Here is a 23,849-nt window from a genome sequence, read left to right on the forward strand (position 1 = left end):
GAATTGGTTCTGCCATAGGAATAATGGGAATTTTAACTGGCCCATTATTTCCTATGGGTAGTGCCTAGGGATACCAGAATGGGTTGGGTGGTACATAATGACAGGTGCTAACTGCCACCAAGCCTGCAAAGCAATCAGGCAATCAGGCTATTTTTAATGAATTTTTGAATTTTTTCAGGGTAAACAGTAGGTTAACCCTTGACCTATTGACCCTGAAAAATTTCAAAAATTCATCAGAAATTGCTTGATTGCTTTGTGGGTTGGGTGGTAGGTAGCACCTACCATGACTTACCACCAGTGTTCTCTCTAAAGTGTGTGCACATGCGCACGCTCACACTTTTTTTATGTCTGCTCAGTAAATTGTAGATCCCACTCAGGTTGAAACAGGAACATCCCACTCTGAATGTACATGTGCACACACTACCTTGATACTGCCACCTGGAATAAAACCCATTCCACACACAGAGATTGGAAAAAAGTTAGAGAGAACACTGCTTACCACCCAACCCATTTTGGTGTCCCTAGGTGCTACCCATAGGGAATAATGGGCCGATTTGAACACACTTAAGTTCACACAGAGACATTTTAAAACAAGGGATTCTCCCACCCACATAACACAACACAAAGCAGATCAAAAGAGAATCACTGTCCCAGATTCTGTGCCACTGCCAGCCACACAGTGCCAGGTGCCCTGGCTGGTGCCCACCAACACATCATTGCCTACAAGTTGTTCCCCAGACACACACAATTACTCCATAGCAACAGCAGCACCCTTTTGACAAAAGGACATAAGAACAGCCTTGCTGGATCAGGTCCAAGGCCCATCTAGTCCAGCATCCTGTTTCACACAGTGGCCCACAGGTGCCCCTGACTCTGAAGGTACATCATCTAGAATGCAGAATGCACAGAGTCAGACCACCAGTCCATAGTCCACAGCAAGGACAGTAGGGATGTGCACGGTCCGGAGCAGTCCGGACCGGCACCGAAGGGGGGCCTTACTTTAAGGGCGGGGAGGGCTTACTTACCCCTCCCGCCTCTTTGTCCCCTCCAGCGCCCGTATTCAACAGAATAACAGGGCGGTGGAAACCAGCCGCCCCCCCACGCCCCCGCCCCCCGCCGCGGGCAGATTTGGCCAAAAACTAAAGGTACAAATGCCGCCGCCGCCGCCCGCCAGCCCTCCCTCCCTCCCAGCTGCCCGCCCGCCCGAGTCCTCACCCGATCTCTTTGAAAAAAACGAGAGGAGCTAGCGAACAAAGCTCCTCTCGTTAGGGAGTCCTGTAGCATACTGAAGAAGCTTTGCGCGCGCACACATGCACGCGCTGCAAAGCATGCCAACCGCCGGAGGCCCGGTCTACTCGCCTTTTCCCAGCGGGTAGACCGGGCCTCCGGCGGTCGGCGTGCTTTGCGGCGCGCGCAAAGCTTCTTCAGTATGCTACAGGACTCCCTAACGAGAGGAGCTTTGTTCGCTAGCTCCTCTCGTTTTTTTCAAAGAGATCGGGTGAGGACTCGAGTGGGCGGGCGGGCAGCTGGGAGGGAGGGAGGGCTGGCAGGCGACGGCGGCGGCATTTGTACCTTTAGTTTTTGGCCAAATCTGCCCGTGGCGGGGGGGGCCGCGGGGGGGGGGCGGCTGGTTTCCAGCGCCCTGTTATTCTGTTGAATACGGGCGCTGGAGGGGACAAAGAGGCGGGAGGGGTAAGTAAGCCCTCCCTGCCCTTAAAGCAATACCCCCCACCCGGACCCAAACCAGCCAAGGCCGAACTGGTCCAGCAGTTCGGCCATTCTTTAGAATGGCCGCCGGACCGGTTCGGACACACCCCTAAAGGACAGACACGTGTCATGGAGCAAATCTCACATTGAAAGCCAACAGCAGACAGAGATTTCACCACAACACCATACCAAACCTCAGGTCTCAGGAAAGATGGGCAGGCAAGCCCAGCAAGGTACCCAAGTTCTTCTGACTTTGTCCATCTGAGATCCAGCAAAAGCAAGCAGAACTGAAATGTGTGTGTGTGCACGTGCGCACACACGCTAAGATTGAAAAAAGAAAACCACATGAGAAGTCTTCTTTCTGTGTGTGCAGTAAGTTGGCCTCACGTAGGGCTGGGTTCTGGCTGACAGCCTGGAGGCTGACACATGTCAGAGAACCAGTCTAGACTCATCATGAGCCAATTTGTGTCTGTCTGTCTCTCTCTCTCTCTCTCTCTCTGTCTGTGTATGTGTATGCATGCATGTGTGTCTGGTTGTGCTGCAGAAACAAACAACAAAACAACCAACAACCAACCAAAGTAACCAACACTATTCAAAGCCAGCAAGCAAAAAGAAAAAGAAAAAGAAAAAACACCACCTATGCTGCATCATGGCCTCTAATGGGAGCTGGCTCTGAAGCACCTGTCCATCATCACAAGCCTAGTGGTGGTTTGTGTGCATGTCTGCTTATGCCAGCAGCACTAACGGGCAGACTGTGACACTTCCAGTTTGGCAAGGGTGAGCTGGTATTGCAGTGGAGTGGGAGGATGTGCTGGCCACACCACCCTCCCTGTACCAGGCATACAGGGAAGTTGTGTTGGGGCTGCTGGCGTCAACAGGGCCTGACACCAGTGTGTAGTTAATTACAGATGTGTAGACCAGCTGTAGTGAACTGTGGGCTGGTTTCCTGTCCCTCACTGTACATAGGTGGAGGCATCACCCACCCCCACCACCACCTGCAACCCTGCTCCTGTGCCTACCCTGCACCCTCCTCAACATCCCTTCTCCCAAACTAGGCTCTATTTAACAAGAAAAGCCAAGTAACCTAAACCAACTACACAACAAAGCACCTATACACACAAAAAACCAAGGACTGAACCTAACTACATAAAACCACAAAAACCAAGCAAATCAGCCACAACAAAACCACTACAACCTAACCAATCCAACAACAGAAGAACAATAACAACACACTACAGAATCAGAAATGAACTAAACTGAAGCACAGGAAAAAAACAAGCACCCTTCCTCCAAACAGAAAAGGCCCTTGCTACCCCTGTGTAGGGCAACACCTGGGAGGCTGCAGCTGATGTACTGCTTGATGCTGGGTGGATGCCCAGAGCAACATCTTTTGCCTGGCAAAATGCTGCCAGGAGGTAAGGGGGCACTTTTTACACTGGTCATAGTCCGCTTGTTCAGCTTTGTAGAGTTTATATTTCATCTTTCCATTCTCTCTAGGAACATATTTAAGCCTAAGGTGTCATTCACACACACGCTGAAGTATGTCATTTAAAATGGTTTGTTGTTGTTGTTTTGAATTATCATCTTCATCGATGTACTACCTCATTTATATGGAAGGATAGAAAGACATCCAAAAACCCCAGAGGACCATAAACTGAAACAAATGGCTGAACTGTTTGTATAGGTTTGTGAGAGGTAAGGGAAGGGGATCCCAGATCCACGAGAGTAAACTTTCAGATATTCAAGGCTCCAATAATATATTATAAGGTCATTTTCATGATGAATACTGTCAGGGCTGAGGAGGGCAGAGGGCAAGGCAGGGCACAACCTACCTTTCCCCACATGAACAATGGCTCACCTGGACGCCACTGTGCCAGATGTCCACACAGTCAGTATGGTGGAGATATACTGAGCAGGGATCTGGAGGAGGAAGTCCTCCAATATCCCACAATGCATTGCATGGGCAGTGGAGAGACTGCCTGCATCCGTGCAACAGCTCCCATTTTCCTGGCTGCTCTATAAGCAGCACTCACTGGTGGAGATGGAGCTGGGCTGCCGGGATCTGCTGTGCACAGCCCAAATCACACACACGATTGAGACTGTGTGGCAGAATGGGGTTTGCCACCACTAACCTTGGTAAAGACCAAGGTAAAAATATCGAGTAGCCCTGATCTGAAGCAGCAGAGTAGAAGTGGGTCCCATGGGTCCACACGAACCTCTCAACCCTGGTTTTCCCACTCCTACCCAAGTTTGGCTGCTCATATGAACAACCTCTATATTTATTTATTTATTTATTTATTTGATTTATATACTGCCCTTCCAAAATGGCTCATATGTTGCCAACTTTCTACACTATATAAATATCAAAATACACTATGTATTAATCAAACTATAACATGACAATTAGGGATTAAGCAACTTTAACCAGTAAGCCAAAGTCTGTTTGGATCACATCCTCAAAAGTTAGCAGGTGCATGTCCTGATAGAGCAAGAAAAAGGCACACACATAAATGATTCTGAAATGTTTTCTTCACATCATCATACAGTTTACTTCATGTAACAGTAGTAAATGCTGCATCAACAAACAGGCATTGTGCAATCTAGATATGTGTGTGCTGGCATACATGAGGTCCCCCACTCATTTCGATAGAAAGAGCCAATCAATGTGTGTAAACACACACAGATCTACTTCCCTCATTTAATTGAATCAGGAAGCCATTCTGTGTTGGGGTGCTCCAGTGCCTGAAACAACCTAATGGATGAGTATGCTTGTGATTGAATAGAAATGTGTGATATTATTGTAATGATTAGAGTGTTGGACTAGGACTGGTGAGACCCAAGTTCGAATTCTGGTTCAGCCATGGAACTCACTGGTGACTGCGCCAGTCACTTTTCTCTCAGCCTAATCTACCTCACAGGGTTATTGTGAGGATAAACATAACCATGTACATCACTCTGGGCTCTATGGCGGAAGTGCAGGATATAAATATAAAAATACATACATACTATGGAATAAGCAGTACCATAGTAGTAGCAATCATCAAAACAACTACCTGCAGCCTCTGTTGCTGGAGATATGAAGAGAAACCATTTTTGCCCCCAGGCCAATGTCAGGGATAACATCAAATTCCTCATTACTTCCTCAAGGAAGCAAATGCTTCTATGGTAACTACCACCCTTTCGAAATCTTGGGACCGTGTGCATGGTTGTCTTGCTATACTGCTTCTCACTGTTTCCAAGCCAACAACATCCCTGCCATCACTACAACAGTGTTGCTTTCTCCACCAAATATTTAACTTGATCACTTGTAGAGCCAGGTGATCTTCTCATATGGTTCCTGAATAACAGTTTGAGAAGCCCTAGATTCCTTTACTTTGTATGGGCTGTGTTCACACAATCACAAGGATTCTGGCAGAGGCAGACAGTGCAGGCAGTGCTGGGGGTGGCAAGAAGTACCTTTAAAAAATCATTACCAGCAATATCTCTGGCACCTACAAGCTGCTAGGAGCAGCGGCACTCTGTCCAGCATCCAGTGTGGCGGCTGCCACGGCTACATCACTACCGGTATCATCAGTAATGACTTTTAAAAGATACCTCTTGCTGCTGCCCCCTCCCCCAGCACCACCCCCCATTGGCCACTTCTGGGTTCTGGTGAAAAAGTGAATCAGAATTAACGAGCCCTGCAGAGCTGATTATGATAATGCAGAATTTCAAGTCTATCCTGGTCAAACCATTCCAGTTAACCAGCATTTAACCAGGATTGCCCCAAAATTCTGGGTTCTCACAATCAGCTCTGCAGGGCTTAGCTATCCTCTTAGCTATTGCGGTTATTCACACACGCAGGCAAAACCAGGCTAAGGAAGCCCAGACCGGTTTTGCCCGTGCGTGTGAACTGCCAGGAGCCACACGGCTCCTAGTGGAAAACCCACTTAGGGGGTCTACCACTTAGCCCAGGGTTTTGTGCGTGAGGGAGTCCTTAAAGTGCTTGTGTGTTGGTGCCACGTGACGTGGCTCCACACGGCCCCACATGGCACCTACATGCGAGTAGCCTCCCAGCCAGTGCCAGATCTCTATAGTGCAGATCTCTTACATGATGTATTATAAGAGTACTGGGGCCTGGGAAGATGCAGCCTAGCCCCCAACCCTCCACGCTGATAGCAATAGTAGCTGGCAATTATCTGGGCAGGTGATCCGCCCAATCATCTGGGGGTGGGGGTGGGAAGCACCCTCGATCATCAGCTAGAGAGGTGAGTATTTTAAGGCTCCCTCCCCTGGAGAGTGGAGCCCTTTCTCACTAATCGTGAGAAAGAGCTCATTAACTTTTTTAATAGGATCACTGTGATACTATGAACCCAGCCATACTTTCTCAAAACCAGAAGATTTTTTCTCTCTGGCCTTTTTGTTACTTGCAGCTACTAGTCCTACCTCACAAATTGGTTAAAATTATGTACTTATACTTGCAGTATATGAATTTTCAGAAATAAGATCTCCAAGTTAGAGAGTGCTTCTTATCTGCATTCCCATAAAACACAGGAACATAGGAAGCTTCCATATACTGAGTCAGACCATTGGTCTATCTAGCTCAGTATTGTCTTCACAGACTGGCAGCGGCTTCTCCAAGGACTCATTAAATTTGTGCATGGGTAAAACCCTCTCAGCAAATCCTGGGAACAACTTTTATCTGCTCTTGGTTTTTAAAAAGCCATCCAACTCCTCAGTAAGTGGGGGGGGGGGCAGGGTGAAGTGACTTTTTGACCAAGGAGTCCAAAGCTTAATTTGAGCCAAGATCTACCAGGGCACAGACAGGACTTAACTCTGAATCATGAAATAAAAATGAAGAGTACACCACCCCCGCATGTGCAGAGTGATGCCCTCTCACTCCTAAGTAATCACAGCTAGCCAGCAAAAATCTGGCATTAAGGGATAAAGCAGCAACAGGTCAGGGCCCCAGGGCCTGAGGACCACTTTGTGTCCCAGAAGGGTTCATTAACAAACTGACCTTTGAAGGAATCCCTTTCCATGGCTTTCCACACCTTTTCCCCCTTTTCACAACCTGGTGGTGAAGACACAAGAAGTTCATTTTGGAAGAGAAAAGTCATTTTGCTACTAAATTGTTAGTATAATTTGATCTTTATTATGTTGTGGATTAGAATTGATGTCTATTAAGCACCAGGGCAGATAATAAACCTCCTGAACGTGCCCCACTCTCAGTACACAGACAAACAGGGAAAATGCAACTGAACGGATTAAGATTTAATTAACAGGAAAGTTTGTAAATGTTGGCACGATGCCTCTCCACTTTACAAATTATTTATACTTTACTTAATTTGATTCAAACTACTGTGAATTTTAATTTAATTTAATTTAATTTAATTTTGTGCTGGGGTGGAGAGGTTGGAAGTAAGTGGAGAGCGAGTGGTCAGTCATGCTTGTCTTGGAAACGGCTTGGACTAGGTGGCCTTTTGCTCCCTTTGACGATGCATTTTTGAACATCTCTAGGAAATACAGTTTAGCTACGAGGTCAGGCTAGATGACCTCTGAGATCCCTCCAAAATCCAGTCTTCTGTGGGAATGTCTCATCCTGAAGCTTAACGAAACTGACTCGGAAGAACTGAAGCAAACTGTTCCGCTCATCCTGTTCTTGTTGGAAAGGAGGACAGAAGCCCCCGGAGGAGCGCCTCCTCTGCCGTAGGCAACTAGAAAGCGACAGTTGTGCCCACCTCATTTCCTTAAGCAGAGAAGTACTCTGTAGCCCCTCTCCTCATAATCCCAGTTATGGAAATGCAGCTTGGGTGACTACAGCTGCCAAACACCACACACACACACATCACAGAGACTTACGCAAACGCTCCAAGTCCGACTTACTCTCCACGCCCGCCCCTCAGTCTAACATAACCCTGGCACATTATAACCGAACAGACAACTCCTTTTTTCCAATTAAAGTGGAATTAGGAAACTCAATCAAATTAGCTCACTATTAAAGCCCTTCATTATTAAACTGTGGGGTTTTTTGGTAGTAATATTACGTTTCAACCACTTTTGGAACCTGAGACTGGGGTGGAGGGGGGACGTTTGCCTTGTGCTATTGATTTGACCACTCTTAGGTCTTGGAGTCAAAGAATTAACTTAGTGTAATCTGTAATATTTAGTACCCCCTAGCAAAAGGCTTTCAGCAGTACTTAAAACATTACTGAAGAGGAGAACAAATTGCAATTTAGTGACTGCAGGGTGTGTGTGTGCGCGCGTTTCTTTTACTATTGTTATTATTACTATTATTATTATTCCCGTCTTTTTCTCCAATAACCAGGAAGGACTGACTCCACATTTCCACCCATCCACCCCAATATATTAACTGGTTATAGGAGCAGAGCTGTCAGTTTCAAGCCAATGTTTACACAGTTATATTTGAAGTGAGAAAGTAAACAGTCCAGCTGCGCTACAGAACAGTTGGGTGGGATTAGGTTTCCATACCAACCAATTTTAGGAGCTTTTACAGTCTTAATTCAACCATGCACTGAACTTGTTCTTTGTGAGTAATAGTTTTCCAGGGCCAAACACTCCCCAGGATAGAAAAGAAAATACCTCCCATATCAACATTGCCATTCTGGAAGTACAGTATGAAATTCCTATGAGCTTTGTTGCTCCTTACTTAGCAGTTACAGAAAGAAAGAGAAGCCTGTTTCTAGTTCTCCATATCTAAATACATTTTTAAATATTGATGATTTTCCTTCCAATAAATGCTTTTAGGACTGCTTTGTATATATTTTCCAAAACTCCTAGTCCTGAACAAATTACTCAAAACTTAGTTTGTCTCATTGGTTTACACCGATATTGCTTTTAGCTAAACGCACTTAAGGTTGACTTGGATAAGTTTCCAAATAAATAATTTTAATATTGGTCAATTTCATTCAAAAATAATAAATAGGTGATCTATCCGCCAAAGACAGGGAAAGTTCCTGATATGCTCTTTTCTGATTGTAGTAGATTCTCAAAGTGCGGGAAATGGTTTGAAAAGGGGGGGAAATATCGACTCTACGCCTCTTACGGTCAGCCAGTCTTGCTAAATTCGATCCAGTGGGTGTTTTAACTGACACCCTGACTACCCTGGCAGAAAGAAGAGATATAAATGTTTGAAATATATAAATTAAATAAACTGCCGAAAAGTTGTCCATCTTAATCACAGCCTATTATAGAAATCGGCAATATAAATTTCAAAGGAAACGAATTCTATACATAATAGGCACAATCCGGAACAAGGTTATGCGCACCAGTCCCGTTGATATCAACAAGGTTTAAACACTGCTTCTCAGCCTGACAGTTAACCCAAAGCACGCTCAAATAGAATCTTACTAACTGAATCGCAAGCCCAACAGATGAGTTTACGATCGCACTCATCGAATCGACACAACACTGGAAATGGTTTTAAAATGAAATCCTTCGCGGAACAGATCAGTAGAATACAAAATGACTTTCCAAAATTAGCATCTGTAGTTTCTTCCGACACTATTAAAAAAAAAAATAAGAGTACCAGACAAAACCTTGGTATTGGTTTTGTTCACATTGATGATTTATGTAAGGTTACAGCATTGTATCACTTGCAGTTTCTAGTATGGCTGACTTTTGAAACACGAATGGAGTGTAATGAACATATTCAGAGAGTATCAGGTGGCCCGCTCCACCATTAAATTAGTAAAGCTAGAATTTAGGCAAATGTTCTGAAACTGCAGCCAGGGTGTTTAGCTAGGAACGCAATCCTATGCACGTTTCTTTGGAATTAAGTTTTGCTGTGTTCAGTAGGACTTCCTCCCAAGTTGCAATCCTGTACACACTTAGTAAGGAGTAAATCCCATAGAACACAATGGAACTCACTTTTAAATAAACATGAATAAGATTCGCAGCAAACTGCGGATCGGCTTTTACTACATCTTCGCTCTAACTTGCATTTTAAAAGGTTTGCCAAAACACTAAAGCGCCAAATAAGACGACGACAAGTAAAATAAAAACAACACGCGCTATTGATAAGACTGGTTTTAATACAAAATAACATTTATTTCTAGGATTTCTATGAAATGAAAACAGAGAGAAAAGACAGAAATTGAAACAGCAAGAATTTTGCTACACTGAAACCAGACAGCATTGGTTTTTCTTGCAGATCACTCGTTAAAACAGTGTCAAGCACAGGCTTTGGATCCAAAGGACAATTACAAATATGTCTACTTTGCAACCTTATTTACAAATTGTATCTTTCCCCCCTAGCGAGTGAATAAAAAGAGGCGTTAAAATTCTTTACAATATATTTAATCTCTATGCTTTGCTCGTCTTAAACTGAAAACGGACTAACCTTTTTAGTTTACCATTAATACTAAATTCACCTACAAATTACATTAATAACTTAGATTTCCATTTTATAACATACTATACACTTGCTTGTATACATATATATGTATTATGTAGGTATACACACACACGGGTATGTGTATATAAATCTCACAACGCACCAATATCCATGCTTATGGGCATAAGCAAAAGATAAAAACATGATCGACAACTTTTAACAACGAAAGTGCGCCTTTACCATTTTAAAAATATATTTCAATACACCAAGTAATCTCCCACACATTTGACCACTCTTCGCTGCAACAGATAGGGTGAAATGAAATCCTGACTACCTACAAATCAGTTGGGACTCACGGTTTGGGTAGGGCAAGTTAGGGCTTCCATTGTAAACGCTCACAGAAGGCAACGAAATAATTAGGCATCATTTATGTACTCGTATATTTGATAATTCATATGCCCCTTCCACGTGCTCGAAGAAAAATCCGTTTTAAATCGGTAGCTAAATGTCCCATTCAGTTTAAATTGGTAGTTACATTGCTTCATTCCTGAAAGAATGAGGCAAGACTTTTTATTAGGGGCAATTTAAAGTGGGAGATGTTAAAAATCCACTCACGTCTAGTCCAGAAGCCTAAACGTGAAATTAACCCCACTGATTTGCTTTCAAGTGAACTTTCTTCTAAATAATACGCTTAGCGTCTGAGTGCAAATTATAAGTAATGACTGCTGCGATCACTACTGCAAAACAGAACTCTTGGTTAGATCACGCCACTCAATTGCTGAAGATCAGGATCATCTCATCCCTTCCGCTGTTTCCCTGATGGCAAGAAAATACTCGCTTATCCCAAAGTCTCTCGCACAATCTCGACTCCATACACGTAGAAATATATCTTTCGATGCGGATATTTACGTATAGCTACGACTGTCGCTCGTGTGGGATCTGAGTCCATGTTCTGGGCTTGGCGCCGGGGACCGGACTACCCTACTGCTTTTCTGGGGTGCTGTTGACCAAAGGCCCATAGAGCCCATTGGGGTAGCCCTGCTCCTTGTGCGCACCGGCGGCGGCGGCAGCGGCGGCGGCTGCAGCTGCCGCAGCGGCGGATCTGTCCCGCATGAGGTCGCTGAAGGCGTACTCCATCGGCGGCCGGAAGCCCAGCGTGGGCATGAGCCCCGCGGTGGAGTAAGGCGTCATGAAGGCCAGGCCCCGGCTGTGAGCTGCTGCCGCCGAGTAGGCCAGCCGCAGGGGAGACAAGCCCAGGTGCGTGCCCAGAGGATAGGCACTGGCCTCAGCCGCCGCCGCCGCGCCAAAGTGGGTGGCGTTGGGCTGCAAGGGCGAGAAGGCCGAGCGGCTGCCCAGCGCGCCTATGGCGGGAGTCATGGCGCCGGCCAGCAGGGGGCGGTGGTGCGCGGCGGCGCTGGCGGGTGACGCCTGCAGGCCGCCCAGAGAGCCCGGCCCGTCTCCAGCTGCCCGCACCCAGCTCTCGTCGCTCGCCTTGTCCGGCGCCGCCGAGCTAAGTCCAGTGGAGGCGGCGGCGGCGGCGGCAAGACTCTGGCCCGGGCTGCCTCCTCGGTGGTGGTGGTGGTTGTTGAGGATCTGCTCGATGGCCTGCACCACGTCCCCTCCGCAGCCGGCCAGCACCAACTCCAGCACGCTGCGCTTGTGCGCGGGAAAGACGCGCGTCAGGATGTCCAAGGGCGTCCGCTGCTGCCGGCTTGCCCCTGCCGCTGCCACGGCTGCTGCGGCGGCCAGGCCGGGCGATGGAGCTCCTGCCTCCTCTCGCTCCGCCTCAGAGCAGCCGGAGTCGGAGCCCAGCGGGCTGATCGAGCCCGGACTCTCCTCCTCGAGCGCGCCGCCCCCGCTGCTGTCCTTGGCGCCTTTGGAGACAGGCGAGCTGAGGGAGGACTCGGCGTCGCCGTTCTCCGAGCCCGAGCCGCAGCCGTGGCGGGTCGCCTCCGGGGATGAGGTGCCTGGCACGCCGTCTGCCCCCTCTGGCGACAAGGGCTTGGTCTGCTGTGGGGTAGCGGCCCGGTTGGGCAGAAGCGTCTTGGGGAACAGGTCGAATTTCTGCAGCTTGATCTCTGGCAGGGAGAGAAAGAAAGAGGGAGCCGTGTGAGCCCCACAGTCAGGCCCTTTTGGAACCAGGCGGGGGGGGACCTTTGGAGAGGAATTGCTGCCCCGGACCTCACATGTGAAGGGGGCCACTGCTAACTTCAACATGGACAACGGTTCGCTCTCCAGCTGAGAAAGGACGGCGGCGGGAACGGGGGCTCAAAAGAAGGAACACTCAGGCCCCCGGCTTCTTCCATCTTTCTTCCACCCGAACTGGCTCGAACAACCAGGAGAGTTACCTTTAAAGTTTTCAGCTTAAGCACAATGGAGTTGAGTCTGGGCTTAGGCTGAGAACTTTCCCACTACCCTTCATAGTTGGCAACACTCAGGAAGCTCAGTTCGCCAGGACCCTCACCCCGCCTAAACTGCACTGGGTGCTAACACCTCGCAAGGCTGCTCCCTACCTTGAACTCCTGGAAAGCACACGTGCCCAGACTCTGTGTGTCCACCACCAGCCTGACTTCACCCACTCAGTTAGGTGACGGGCACGGGCATACAACACCTGTCCTGTACTCACAGCAGCACATTCTCCCTTCCCCGTCACAGCCTCGCTATCATCTCATTGACCAGCCCAAGTATTTAGGCCCGTTTTGGGGAGCCAATTTAACAAACAGGACACTGCCACCACAGCCATCTCCTGGCAAGGCCGGGTCACTGGGGTCGATAGAGGGCGCCATTCTCTCTCGCATCTTCTATATCTTTGAAGGTGGCTGGGAAGGAGTGCGCCGCCCCCACCCCCAAAGGTGATAAAAGAGCTAGTGGGAGTTGACGTGGGCTTCTGTCCGAACTCCCTGTTTCAAAGCGCTCACTTATGTTACCATTTAAACATGCAGCCTCCATTCCTTACCTGGAATTAGAAATAAGTCTATTTGAAATTTAAGATTACGATTTTTGAACCCTCCAAATCCAAACCACCCATCGCAGCGTGCAGTACATGCTAAGGCAAACATAGATTCGGCCACATTTGAAGTTTCAAGTAATTAAAGAGGTCCTTAACAGATACAGTAACTTGTCATAGATGGATCTGGAAGGAAAGAGTAGTGGATGGAGTAGAAACACGCTACAGTTGCATACACAGAAAATACGTGTGAAGAACAAGAATGAACCCTTTCTTGACTGACAACGTGTATATAGAGACACGAACTGTATATGGCTGACAGGTACCTCAATACTAAACAGAGAGGGTTGAAACTAAGGCCCGTTGGTTCCAGTGAAGCATACTTTTGGGAACAACTTGGGAACACATGTACTGGTGAAGGAATTGTGAGGCGCAAATATGTCCCACTGAAATCACTGGGACCTGCTTCCAACAAATAGTGTAGAAGGAACAAGGACGGAGTTCATGAACAGACATATGTTGTGTGTGGTGGATGAAAATAAAGCTAAATGGGATGGCAATGAAGTGAAACATAGAGAGAGAGAGAAAGAGAGAGACGTAGATTGGGAAGGGTCTGGGTTTTTTGTATAGGGATGGATAGGGGAGCTGAATAAACAGCATAAAAGGTGGATACACCACAGGTTGTAAGGATATATGATGTGATAGGTCGTTACTAGAGGACTAGCTGCATCGACAAATTCAAGGGGGAAAGATTAACCCCAAGCTTCTATCGTGTGCACTCAGCTAGAAGTAAGCTCCATTTGGCAAATTCTCTTCGACTCAGTGGACGCAGCTCAGAGAAAGTTAGGACACCTTTACGTCTCGTTCGTACCAATGGGATTTTAAGTGCATGATCTTGTTTACTCAAAAGTAAGGTCCGCAGAGTTCAATAGGACTTATTCTCACATACATTTGCTTAGGGTTGCAGCCTAAATCCCATTGATGTGCGGGGGACAGAGTGTGCCGAACTGTCTCTGGCTTGCTGCCAGGCTGTTAAGACTGGGATGCGCTCGCTGCCTCACCTGAGCCCCCTGTGCTTCCATCTGCGCTGCATACCGAGCCGAAGACCTCGTAGGCGGGCCGGGGCGGGATGATGCCGTTGGCCGCGGCCAGGGCCAGCCCTTCGGCTGTGCCATAGAGCAGCTGCAGCTCGCGGGCCTCGTTCTCCTCCTGCGCCTGCTGCCGGCGCAGCGCCACCTGGGCGGCCATGACGCGCTGGCGCTCGGCGATAAGCGTGCACTTGGCGCACAGGCAGTCCTTCCAGCGGCAGTAGCGCTTGTGGCCCTTGAGCGCAGACACGACGCCGTGGTTCCGGCACCGGGCACACTTGGGCGTGCGTGGGTACTTCTCAGCCGCTCGCAGGAGCAACGGCGGCGCCCGCAGAAGGCTCCCGGCCACGCTCACCGGCAGACTAGCGGCTGCGGCTGCCGCGGCCGCAGCTACTGAACTGGGGGGCACCGACGAAGTTCCCGAGGGCACGCTGGGCATCTCGGATCTCAGTTCCATCCTGGCAGGGAAGGAGAGCCGAGACCTCTCGAATAGGAGCTTGCCGAGACACTCTGGGCCTTTTCCCCACGCCAGCACTCCTGCTCAGTGACTCCTCTAAAGCTCTTCGGGTCACCCTCAGTATCGACCCCCAAGCTGGGTGGTGTAAAGACACCCAGGGCCTGTCCGGAATCACCACTAACTGGGTATTGGATAACACTCCGGAGATCTCAAATCGTCTCAAAGAAACTCTGCCACTTCCGGCAGCAATTCTAAGGACCGGGAGGAAGGTCCACCTACAGCCAGGCCGTTTTCTTAACTAAACGCCGGAAACTTTCCCGCCCTCCCTTCTCACCGTAGCCTCCGCCCTACCCTAACAGGCTTTGACCAAGGCTAGACGAAGGAAAAGCAAATAGACTAACAAAAACACCCCCGGCTCTTTTTCAACTTCTCATAGTTAGTTCCAACAGAACAAATTTCAGTTCTTGGGGGGTGGGAGAAGAAGGGGCTTCCTTACTACCTAAGAATCAATTCGACCTACAGTCCCCACCTCTCCCCTGACGTTCCACAGAGCCCGACTGGATCCTGTTCTCTCCAGATGATTTCTTTCTTTCGGCAGGTTAGTTACTAGTCGTTCTTATCCGGAAAGTGAATTAACTGCAACTCCGCAAGAACAATAGCAACCGCCAACCGAACCCCAACAATCTGTGGCTCCTTGGTGCAAGGGCGACAGCTGCGCCCAATCACTTACCAATGTTACAAAACACTGTCCCGACTGAAGCGCACACAACCCCCTGGAGACAAAACAAAATCACTGCCCCGTCCAACAAGATCCCGGTCCCCCCGCCCCCCCCCCCACCTCGCAAGAACGGCAGCGCAGCCCAAACCAACAACATCAGGGATACACAACAACGACCCACTGATTCCTGCAGCCTTCGTACTGAGGAGAGCACCAACTTCCCTGACACGCACCCGCAACCGCCTCTCAGCCTCCCTCTGTCATCTCTTTCTCTCTGGCTCTCTCCCTTCCTCCAAATAAAGCCCCGCCAACCGGCCAGCCAGAGCTCCTTTCTGCAGGCAGCAGAGCCCAGTCCAGTCCCCCCTTCCCTCAGCCCCAACTTTGAATGTGTGACACTAAAGAGGGCGAGAGTTGCCAAGAGATAGAAATCTTCGCCGAACCGCCCGCGAGCGCTTGCTCTATTGTTGCTCCTTACGTTTCCATTAGACAACATTTGACAACAATGCGGCGCCTGCTATTGGCCAAGGGAGGAAAGAGCCCCTCTGATTGGTCACTCGGTTGTCTACAGTGTCCACCCGAAGCTTCTTTCAAATAAACTGTTTTAAGAAAGGGGGGGGGCGCTAGAAGGGTCCAAGAGGGGGGAGTTGCTGGGGGGGGAGCCCGACAAATAGTTTCCATTTCTCTGTGTGTTTGTATGTGTGTGTGATGTGAGAGTGTGTGTGCGTGTGTGAGCGCGCGTGTGTAAAATTTCTCGGATAGCTCTTGCCTGGTCGTTTGTTAAATCCACAGAAAACAGTAGTTTCTTTGCCAATTGATTGTGCGGTTTGCACTTCAGATTTTCCAGGGTGTCACTTGTCAAAAGTGGGGAAGAGGGAGGAGGGAGGAAATATATTATGGAAAGGTGACAATTCAATTGATGGTGTTCCTGGTGGTTTTATTTTAGAGTGGAAACTAACTTTTGTTTTATTTTTCGCGTTCCGCATCTGCAGGTGAATTACCCCATCTCAGCGGTTGCTGTGAAAGGTGGTCTCTGAGAGGTAAGTTTTTATATTTTATACTGGGAAAATAAAAGGGGAAGGCGTAATCAATTTACTTTGTATGTTTGTAAATCTCTTGTTCTCCTCGAATTCAATTATTAGTTGTTTGTTTAACTAAAAATCAATCAGGAATCTTTCTAAGTTTCCACTGGGACAATTAAAATAGGAAATCGATCCGTGAACAATTAAGGTTCTTATCACTGGATTAATTTCCTTTTTTAAAAACTTGTTTTGTTTTCGCATATAATGTAGCCAAGTTACACGGGCTGACGTCACACTCCTTGGAACCGGCTTGTTTTGAAGAGGTAACAGATCAAAGACACACTTACTTGGAAGTAAGTTGCAATGCAACTAACTTCCCAGTCCATGTGTCGAGGAGTTGTGGGGGCCAGACAAATGTTCGCTTTATCCCAGAGGGAAGGTTTGGAATTATTAATAGCAAGAGCATTTCGTCAACGGAACCTTCATGTTTTTGCTGCTTCCATATTCTCGCCAATTAAAAAAAATCGTTTTATTCGAGCCACAGGGTGAATTAATTAAAAAAAAACAACCCTAACCCTAACCACTCTACAACAAAACACCATTGAAATATTGTGGAATTCAACAACATAGGTAATAATTTGAAATATTTGCAGGGAGTTTACAAAGCTAAGCGGCTGGCCAAGTTGCTTTTGGTGCGCTTTGGAAAGCTCGTTGTAAGCTCCTTTTTGTTCCCCAGAGAAAGCGAGAGTCGACTGCTTTACATCTTTAATGCCCCCATCCGCCCGCCCCCTCCCAGCATAGCAATAAATGGAGAGGCGAGCTGTTTGTTACAGGCGATCTTGCGTCTTTCTGGCGAAGGATATGGTGGCAAAATAAGGCCCAGGAGCTTTTATTTCATTTCCTTGGACCTTGGTAATAGTCCATCCATTCTCTTGTGGTTGTGCAGGACAAATTATGAAGGCAACAAACTTCGCTCTCCAAAAACCCCTGTTGACATCCTCTTTGAAACCCCACATGTCCTTAAATCAGCACAGGCGTGGAGAGAGAGGAATTGGTTAGAGTCGTTCCCCACGCCCGGAGGAAGAAAGGACGTGTAAGATTATCTGGACTTCACTCCCTTCTCCCCACCGATAGTTACAATAAGTCTCCCCCTCGGCAGGAGCTCCTCTTTTTGTGTTTGGAGGACGGAGACTGCTTGGCGTTTGGGTCTGATTAGGGGTTCGCTTAGCCGGATCGGGCTGGATGGGAGAGGAGCCCTTCTTGCCCTGCGACGGCATTTGCTCTGCGGCTGGCGAATTGGGGAAGAGATCTTCTTCCTGCCTGCTCTTTCAGCCCTCTTTGCTGGAACTTACCTACCAGTAGCCCCCGAGCGCCCTGCTCGCCTGCCTGCTGCGCCTCCAGGCGGGGGGCTGCGCTTTCTTGCCCATCATGTCCCTCCCCTTTAACTTGTCATTCGACCGAGTTCGCTCCTAAATCAAGGCGCTTTGGGGAAGCAATAGAAAAGTCGTGGAGGCGGCTGGTGGGAAGAGAAACCACGTTCCAGTGCCCGGAAACCAGCTTCCCAATAGCTGCTGGGCATGAACTGATCAGCTAGCGCCTTCCCTCGAAAGAAGACCGGCACAGCCTTGGAACGTGCAGCCAGGGGTCCTTTTATTCAGGGTTGAAAGCAACAAAAATTATCTGCGACACACGACATGGCTTCCGGAAGATGTTCAATCCCTCTGCCATTTCGGACACTTCCCCCACCCCACCCTACATTTAAAAGCTAACGTGGGGTTTGGTTATATATATGAAAAGGGAGAATGTGGTTGTTTCTTTTCACCTTGATGCCATATCGATTTTTTTAAAGCATATTTTGCTGCGTGTTATATACTTCACTTTAAATAATAATATAACCTATCTGGAGATAACAAACCTTACCTAAATTAAAACATAGAAATCACAAAAACCCGACATGTAATCTGTATGTTATCTAAGACTTGACATGTCATATATGAAAACAATACATAATAAATGTTCAAGGCGAGCAATGGAAAGATGCGATTTGTTCATTATACGATGTAAAGAAGTATAATTCTATGACAGAAATTAGATCGCTAAAGGGATATAATTGTGCGGATCTCCACTGTATCCATCACAGCAAAGAAGCGTTGACCTGAGCCACTTCAGGAAGGGCGGTGGATAAATCGAATGAATGAATGAATGAATGAGATGGGAGAATGGTGGTGTGGTACACACATCATATGTGAAAATATGTTTATAATACACCCCTCCTAAACACATTTGTTCACTGATTTAAAATTAATTTGTTTCCAAATAAGTATGTTAGGAATCGCAAGCTGAACAGCCTCCGGCAGTGGAACCCACCATAAAAAGAGGAAGGCTAATATTTCAGTTTATTTAAATCCAAGTACTACGGCTTAACTGGTTGGTGGATTTATCCACACACACACATGTACATATACACACGCACACAGACACACAAATGCACATGTAGGACACACACACACATACGCACACACAGGCACACATATAGTTTTCCATTTTCGTGCGCACGTGTGTACCTGTATATACTTTCCTAGTCTCTTCTTTATATCTACATAGATAGATATGAATGCACTGTATTAATGAAACAAAGGTAACTTGTTTTAGTCGGAGGTTTTTGTCTTCCGCTTTCGTCGATAACACACTATTGCGATGTATGTGAAGCCAAGGTGACACTTCAAAGAATGCTAAGGATGGTGGGTTCCTAGCAGAGTGGCCCATGCAAAAGAACGAAAAAGGCACACACGCGCACACACACACAGTATGATCTTCAAGACGGAGGCCACGGAGTGTTGGGAGTCTCAAGTCTATGGAGAATCAGATTTTCTCAGATTTTCTTAATGGTTTCTCTATAGGATGGTTTCTCGAAAGAAAATATCTCCAAGTCAGAAAAGGTTGTGACCATAAAACGTTTCTCAACAGGTTGTTTGAGCGTCTTTATTGTCATTACTGCCTAGTGGGTTCTAAATAATGTGAAGGTCTGTTTCACATTCATTTCCGACGGAATGAATGTGGCATCCAGGCGCTTGCATTCAATAACCTTATTGGGCTTGCAGGTGATGTTCTGTTTAATTTTAAAAAAGTTTTACCAGTTATGCTGTTTTTGAAGGTGATGTATCTCTAAGGTAAGTGCAGCTGTTACAAGGACAGGATTCACAGTGACGTGATCCGGAGATTGATGATGGCTGGTTTTATTTCACCTCTCACAAGTAATCTACGTAGATTAGGAGGCTGGCGGAAAGCAGTGACAGGAGGCTTGCTGATGGCTTTTGCAAGGCGTGGCGAGTTGGCTACCAAGGGGTAGCGCTCCTTTATAGACACGTAATCATTTGGCGATGCTGGATGGAAGTCAGCCATGAAAGGGAGAGGGTGTCCTTTGTTGACATTCTCCCTGGTGTGTGTGTGTTTTGTTTTGTTTTTGGAGAAGATACTCTCTTCAGAAGATGGATGTCCTATAGATTTAGTAGTCAATCACATGCAGAGGCTTTCCTCTCTATAGAAAGTGATCTTTACCTTAGCTTGGTTTTCCCCTTTATTTAGCATTATTGTTGCCTACAGTTTAATTCAAACACACACACACACACACAAACTTTCACACCACATAATTATTTATACTTACCTGTAGAGACACAGTTATTAACACTTCAATAAGTTATTTTGTTTTGGGGTTTTTTGTGTGTGCGGGCAACGAAATGTTTGTCTCAGAATGGGTGGATGACTGAAGAGGTTTATACATTCCTCCCCGCCCCCATTTTATTTCGTTTTCAAACTGTCTACTATCCCCTATGTGAGATATTTGACTTTTCGTTCATATTTTTGGTTTCATTATGGTTGTTGCGCCATGTCCATATAACTTTATAAGTGGGGGGGGGAGAGAGATGCCTGCTCCAAAGCCTGATTTATATAAAGTCTAAATAAAGTTTCAGTGTGTAATTATTTCGTATTAGAAACTGAAAGAAGGGAGTAGTTGTAAGCAAGCGGTAAAACCGCATTAATTTAAATGATGTAATTAACTCAGTTTATCGTCCAAACAAAAAAATATATGAGGAGGGTGGGGAGGAGGCCAGGATGAAATTCCCAGGAAGAGCGAAAAGGCACTGCTCAGAGGGACTGCTACTGCCTGTTGGAGGATCGCCCCCGACCCCCGTCTCTTTCACTTGGTGCCCCGGCGGCACGCGGGCGCTGGTCGCTGTTGGCAGATGGGGGCCAGCCGGTGGGTGGACAGCGAGTGAACGAGCTGCTAAAGCGTGTCCGGCCTCTGAGGAGGACTTTCCTCGCAGGAAGCCTAGAAATCCCGATGGCCCGGAAATGCTTTTGTCATACACGCAAAGCAACAAAACGCCTCTCCTTTTTCTACACCAGCCGCCTTTCGGCCAACTCTGTCATTCCTCGGACTGGGGTGTTTCCAGCTGTGACACCGCTGCGGCTGCTGCCGAACGTCGGGGTTTTTGCTTTTGTTTTGTAAGGAGGGCGCTGAAAGCCGGCAGTTGGAGCCCCCACTTTGAGACTTGGGTGGAGTCATGATCACAGGCCCGGGGACTCTTTCTCCTTCTTGGACTGGAAAGCGCCTCCGGCTCCCCACTTCCTCACTTCTCCCCCAGGGATCAGCATCCTGGAGACGCTGCCGAGTTTTCCCGTGCAAACGAGAAAAACCCGCCGCAATAAAATTAAAGAAAAATGCAACCAACTATTGGCACTTTCTAACCTATACAGACTTAGTTGCAGTTAGGAATAGAGTTTTCAAATTCTGCCCCTTGTCTTGGTCATGAGTATCCCGAACCTAAATGGTAAATCCTCCCAGTGTCATTGATTTAAAGGGATCTTACTTCGAAGTAACTGAGTCCACCCGCCACCTAATCCAGAGTGCTTGCAGAGGAGTGGTAGGAGCAGGTTTGAGCGGGCGCTCCGGTGTATATGGCTAAGTACCCGCAGACCGTCATTTTGCGGCTTCCTATCCTTGAATCCACAAAGATGATCAGTGCGTGTCTTTTTCTAAAACACAGTCGAATTCAGGCTGCACTCTTAAACCGGCAACGCAATCCCTGTGCAGAGATTTACTTAGAAGTAAACTCCACTGTGTTCGATAAACTTACTTGCAGGAAAGTTTGCTTAGGGCTGAAATGACAGCCCTAGGCAAACTTTCCTACAAGTAACCTCTATCGAACACAGTGGAGTTTACTTTTGAGTAAATCCCTGCACAGGGATTGCGCTGCTGGCTTCAGAGTGCAGCCTGAATTCGACTGTGTTTTAGAAAAAAGACACGCACTGATCATCTTTGTGGAGTCCTAATGACAGGCAGCGAGTCCTTGGGAAATCCGTTACCTCGTTCGGGCTTGGTGTGTGTCCCTAACATATGGCGCTCGGGGTTTCCAACCAGGAATTACAGCAAAGCCATATTCCATTTGGGGCGTGGGCTTTGGGGTCTGAGAGTCTTGTTTGCTGCTCTTTTGCCGTTCACCTTGGGGGAAAACAACGTCTCAAAGGCGATCAGACGCCATCCGAGTGGCCCAGGAATGGGGAGCTTGTGGGCTGCCCGAATCTGGAAAGCGTACGGAGCGATTGTGACACCTCCTCTCGAATCCCACTCCCCAGTCCCCCCGCCCCGCCCCGTCTCATGCCATAGATCGTTCCTTTACCAGTAACTGCCTGGGGGGGCAGGGGGGCGTGCAGTCGGTTGATTCTGGGTTTTTATTTTTTAATTCCACCTCCATCACCCCCCGCCCCCGCCACACACACTTATTTCTTTATCCCGATTCGGGCTCACACCATTTGCCCGCTCCTCTGCTGGGCTTCTCCGTAATGCCTGTCAGGCAGCCCCAGCAAAAGCAACAGTAGCTGCGCAGGGCCAGAGGCGGAGGCGACAACATCTCTCCCTCGCTCGTCACCCACCCTGGGGATGCTCTGCTCTCGGATCCCCGCAGAGCACCAGAACTGGCCCTTTTAGCTGTAAGGATCGGGAGGTAATTGAACTTGACAAGAAGTGCGGAGGCACCCCGGCTTATCCAGGCAGGGGCAACAGACACTAGTCTGCTTTATCCGAGGAGGAAAGGAGCAAAAAGGCCTGGGGCGTGGAGGAGGGAAGAGAAAAGAAGGGCTAGGCTCGGAGAGGAAAATGATAATGATGTATCCCCCCCCCAAAAAAACCCCACCTACTAGTAGTAGTAGTAGTAGTGTGCGCCCCTTCAGCGGGACCCTCCCTACGATTGGGAAGGGTGTCATACATTGAAAAACCTGATCGAACAGTTAAAAGAAAGGGCGGGGAGAGAGGGAGAAGCGAGCCCCCTCCCCATATATAACTCCCGCTTGGGGTCTAAAAGAATGTTTTCCAAGACGAGAGGACAAGAGATTCGTTGGATGTAATGTCCCAGAAAGATATGCTATTGTTCATATTATTATTCATGCGTATCATCATCATTTACGACGACGATGGTGATTATCGTCATTCTAAGCATTCCCATTATTATTAGCCTCTTATTTTCAACCCGTTGTCCAAAGGCTCCTGAGCTCAGGCCCACAATGATCTCTTCTCTAAAACGTTTGAGAGAGTTGCAAGTTGATTACGTGGAGGAGGTGACTCAGGATTCCTCTTAAGTAGAGATACATTCCTTTCGTCCAAGAATCTCTTCCGTCCTCTTTTTCGTTCTCTCTCCCCCGGTCTGTTAAAAAACAAAAGTATTTCGAAGCAAGTCCTGTTGATAGAAACTGAATTTAAGTCCAGGTTAATTGCCCTTGTCTTGACAGTCCAATTACTAGAATCTCGTCATTTTAATGATATTATTCGATAGCGATCATAATAATACTTAGGACTGTCATAATTATCCAACTGTTTCTTATTCCAAAAAACTTGAATATGGCCGGGGTATTTTTTTTATTTTTTTAGAAAAAGACCTTTATCCTTTAAAAGGAATCCCATCTCTGATATAAGTAGCAGCAGAAAACTGGATTTATTAATTAATCAAATGATTTCAAAAGTGCCAATTAGCATTTTGGCCAGAGTTGCCGATCATGGAATCAAACTCCTATTTGCACGAACAAAATCTTAATTAAAAGATTATTTCTCCTGTCTACTGGGGGCGGGGAAGGGGGCATCTCTTCCACATGGGGTGGGGTGTGGGGTGCGGAAAAGGGAACTTCCCGAGAAATATAGTTCTCGTTTGGTGTATATTTATCCGGCTCCTCAGGAAAGAGGCATTTTGCAAGTGCTTCCAATAATGTTAGTGATCTTTAAGGTTTCAATTGTTCGAGGGGGTTTTGCCACTGACTTTTTCATTATTTACCTACTGAATCAAAGTAAGCAAATCCCATCTGTTTTGCCTCCTGCTATCAGCTTCACTTTTAATTATCCGCCCAGCAGCCTAATAGAGATGATATTAAACTAAATCTTTTTGACATTAAAAGTAATTATCCCCAAACCAATATTACAAGAATGAAAATTACCCTCCCCCTCCCGCCCGAGTGTTTCTCAGTCTAAACTAAATAAATAAATAAGATAAAACCCCACCCCATCGACGCTTCTAACCTGGAGGTTCAGTG

The 23,849-nt window shown here is 47.3% G+C and overlaps 1 protein-coding gene across 1 annotated transcript; it reads right to left on the reverse strand.

Moving 5' to 3' along the window:
- Positions 1–9,720: 9,720 nt before the first annotated feature.
- On the reverse strand, positions 9,721–15,697 carry DMRTA2 (DMRT like family A2). Its single transcript, XM_053313701.1, has 2 exons — positions 14,051–15,697; positions 9,721–12,120 (listed from the first exon to the last, which is right to left on the reverse strand). The coding sequence occupies exons 1-2, from the start codon at positions 14,532–14,534 to the stop codon at positions 11,024–11,026; spliced, it is 1,581 nt and encodes a 526-aa protein (XP_053169676.1). The 5' UTR covers positions 14,535–15,697; the 3' UTR covers positions 9,721–11,023.
- Positions 15,698–23,849: the final 8,152 nt, after the last annotated feature.

The sequence above is a fragment of the Hemicordylus capensis genome, chromosome 4, assembly GCF_027244095.1.
Source record: "Hemicordylus capensis ecotype Gifberg chromosome 4, rHemCap1.1.pri, whole genome shotgun sequence".
Lineage (NCBI taxonomy): Eukaryota > Metazoa > Chordata > Lepidosauria > Squamata > Cordylidae > Hemicordylus > Hemicordylus capensis.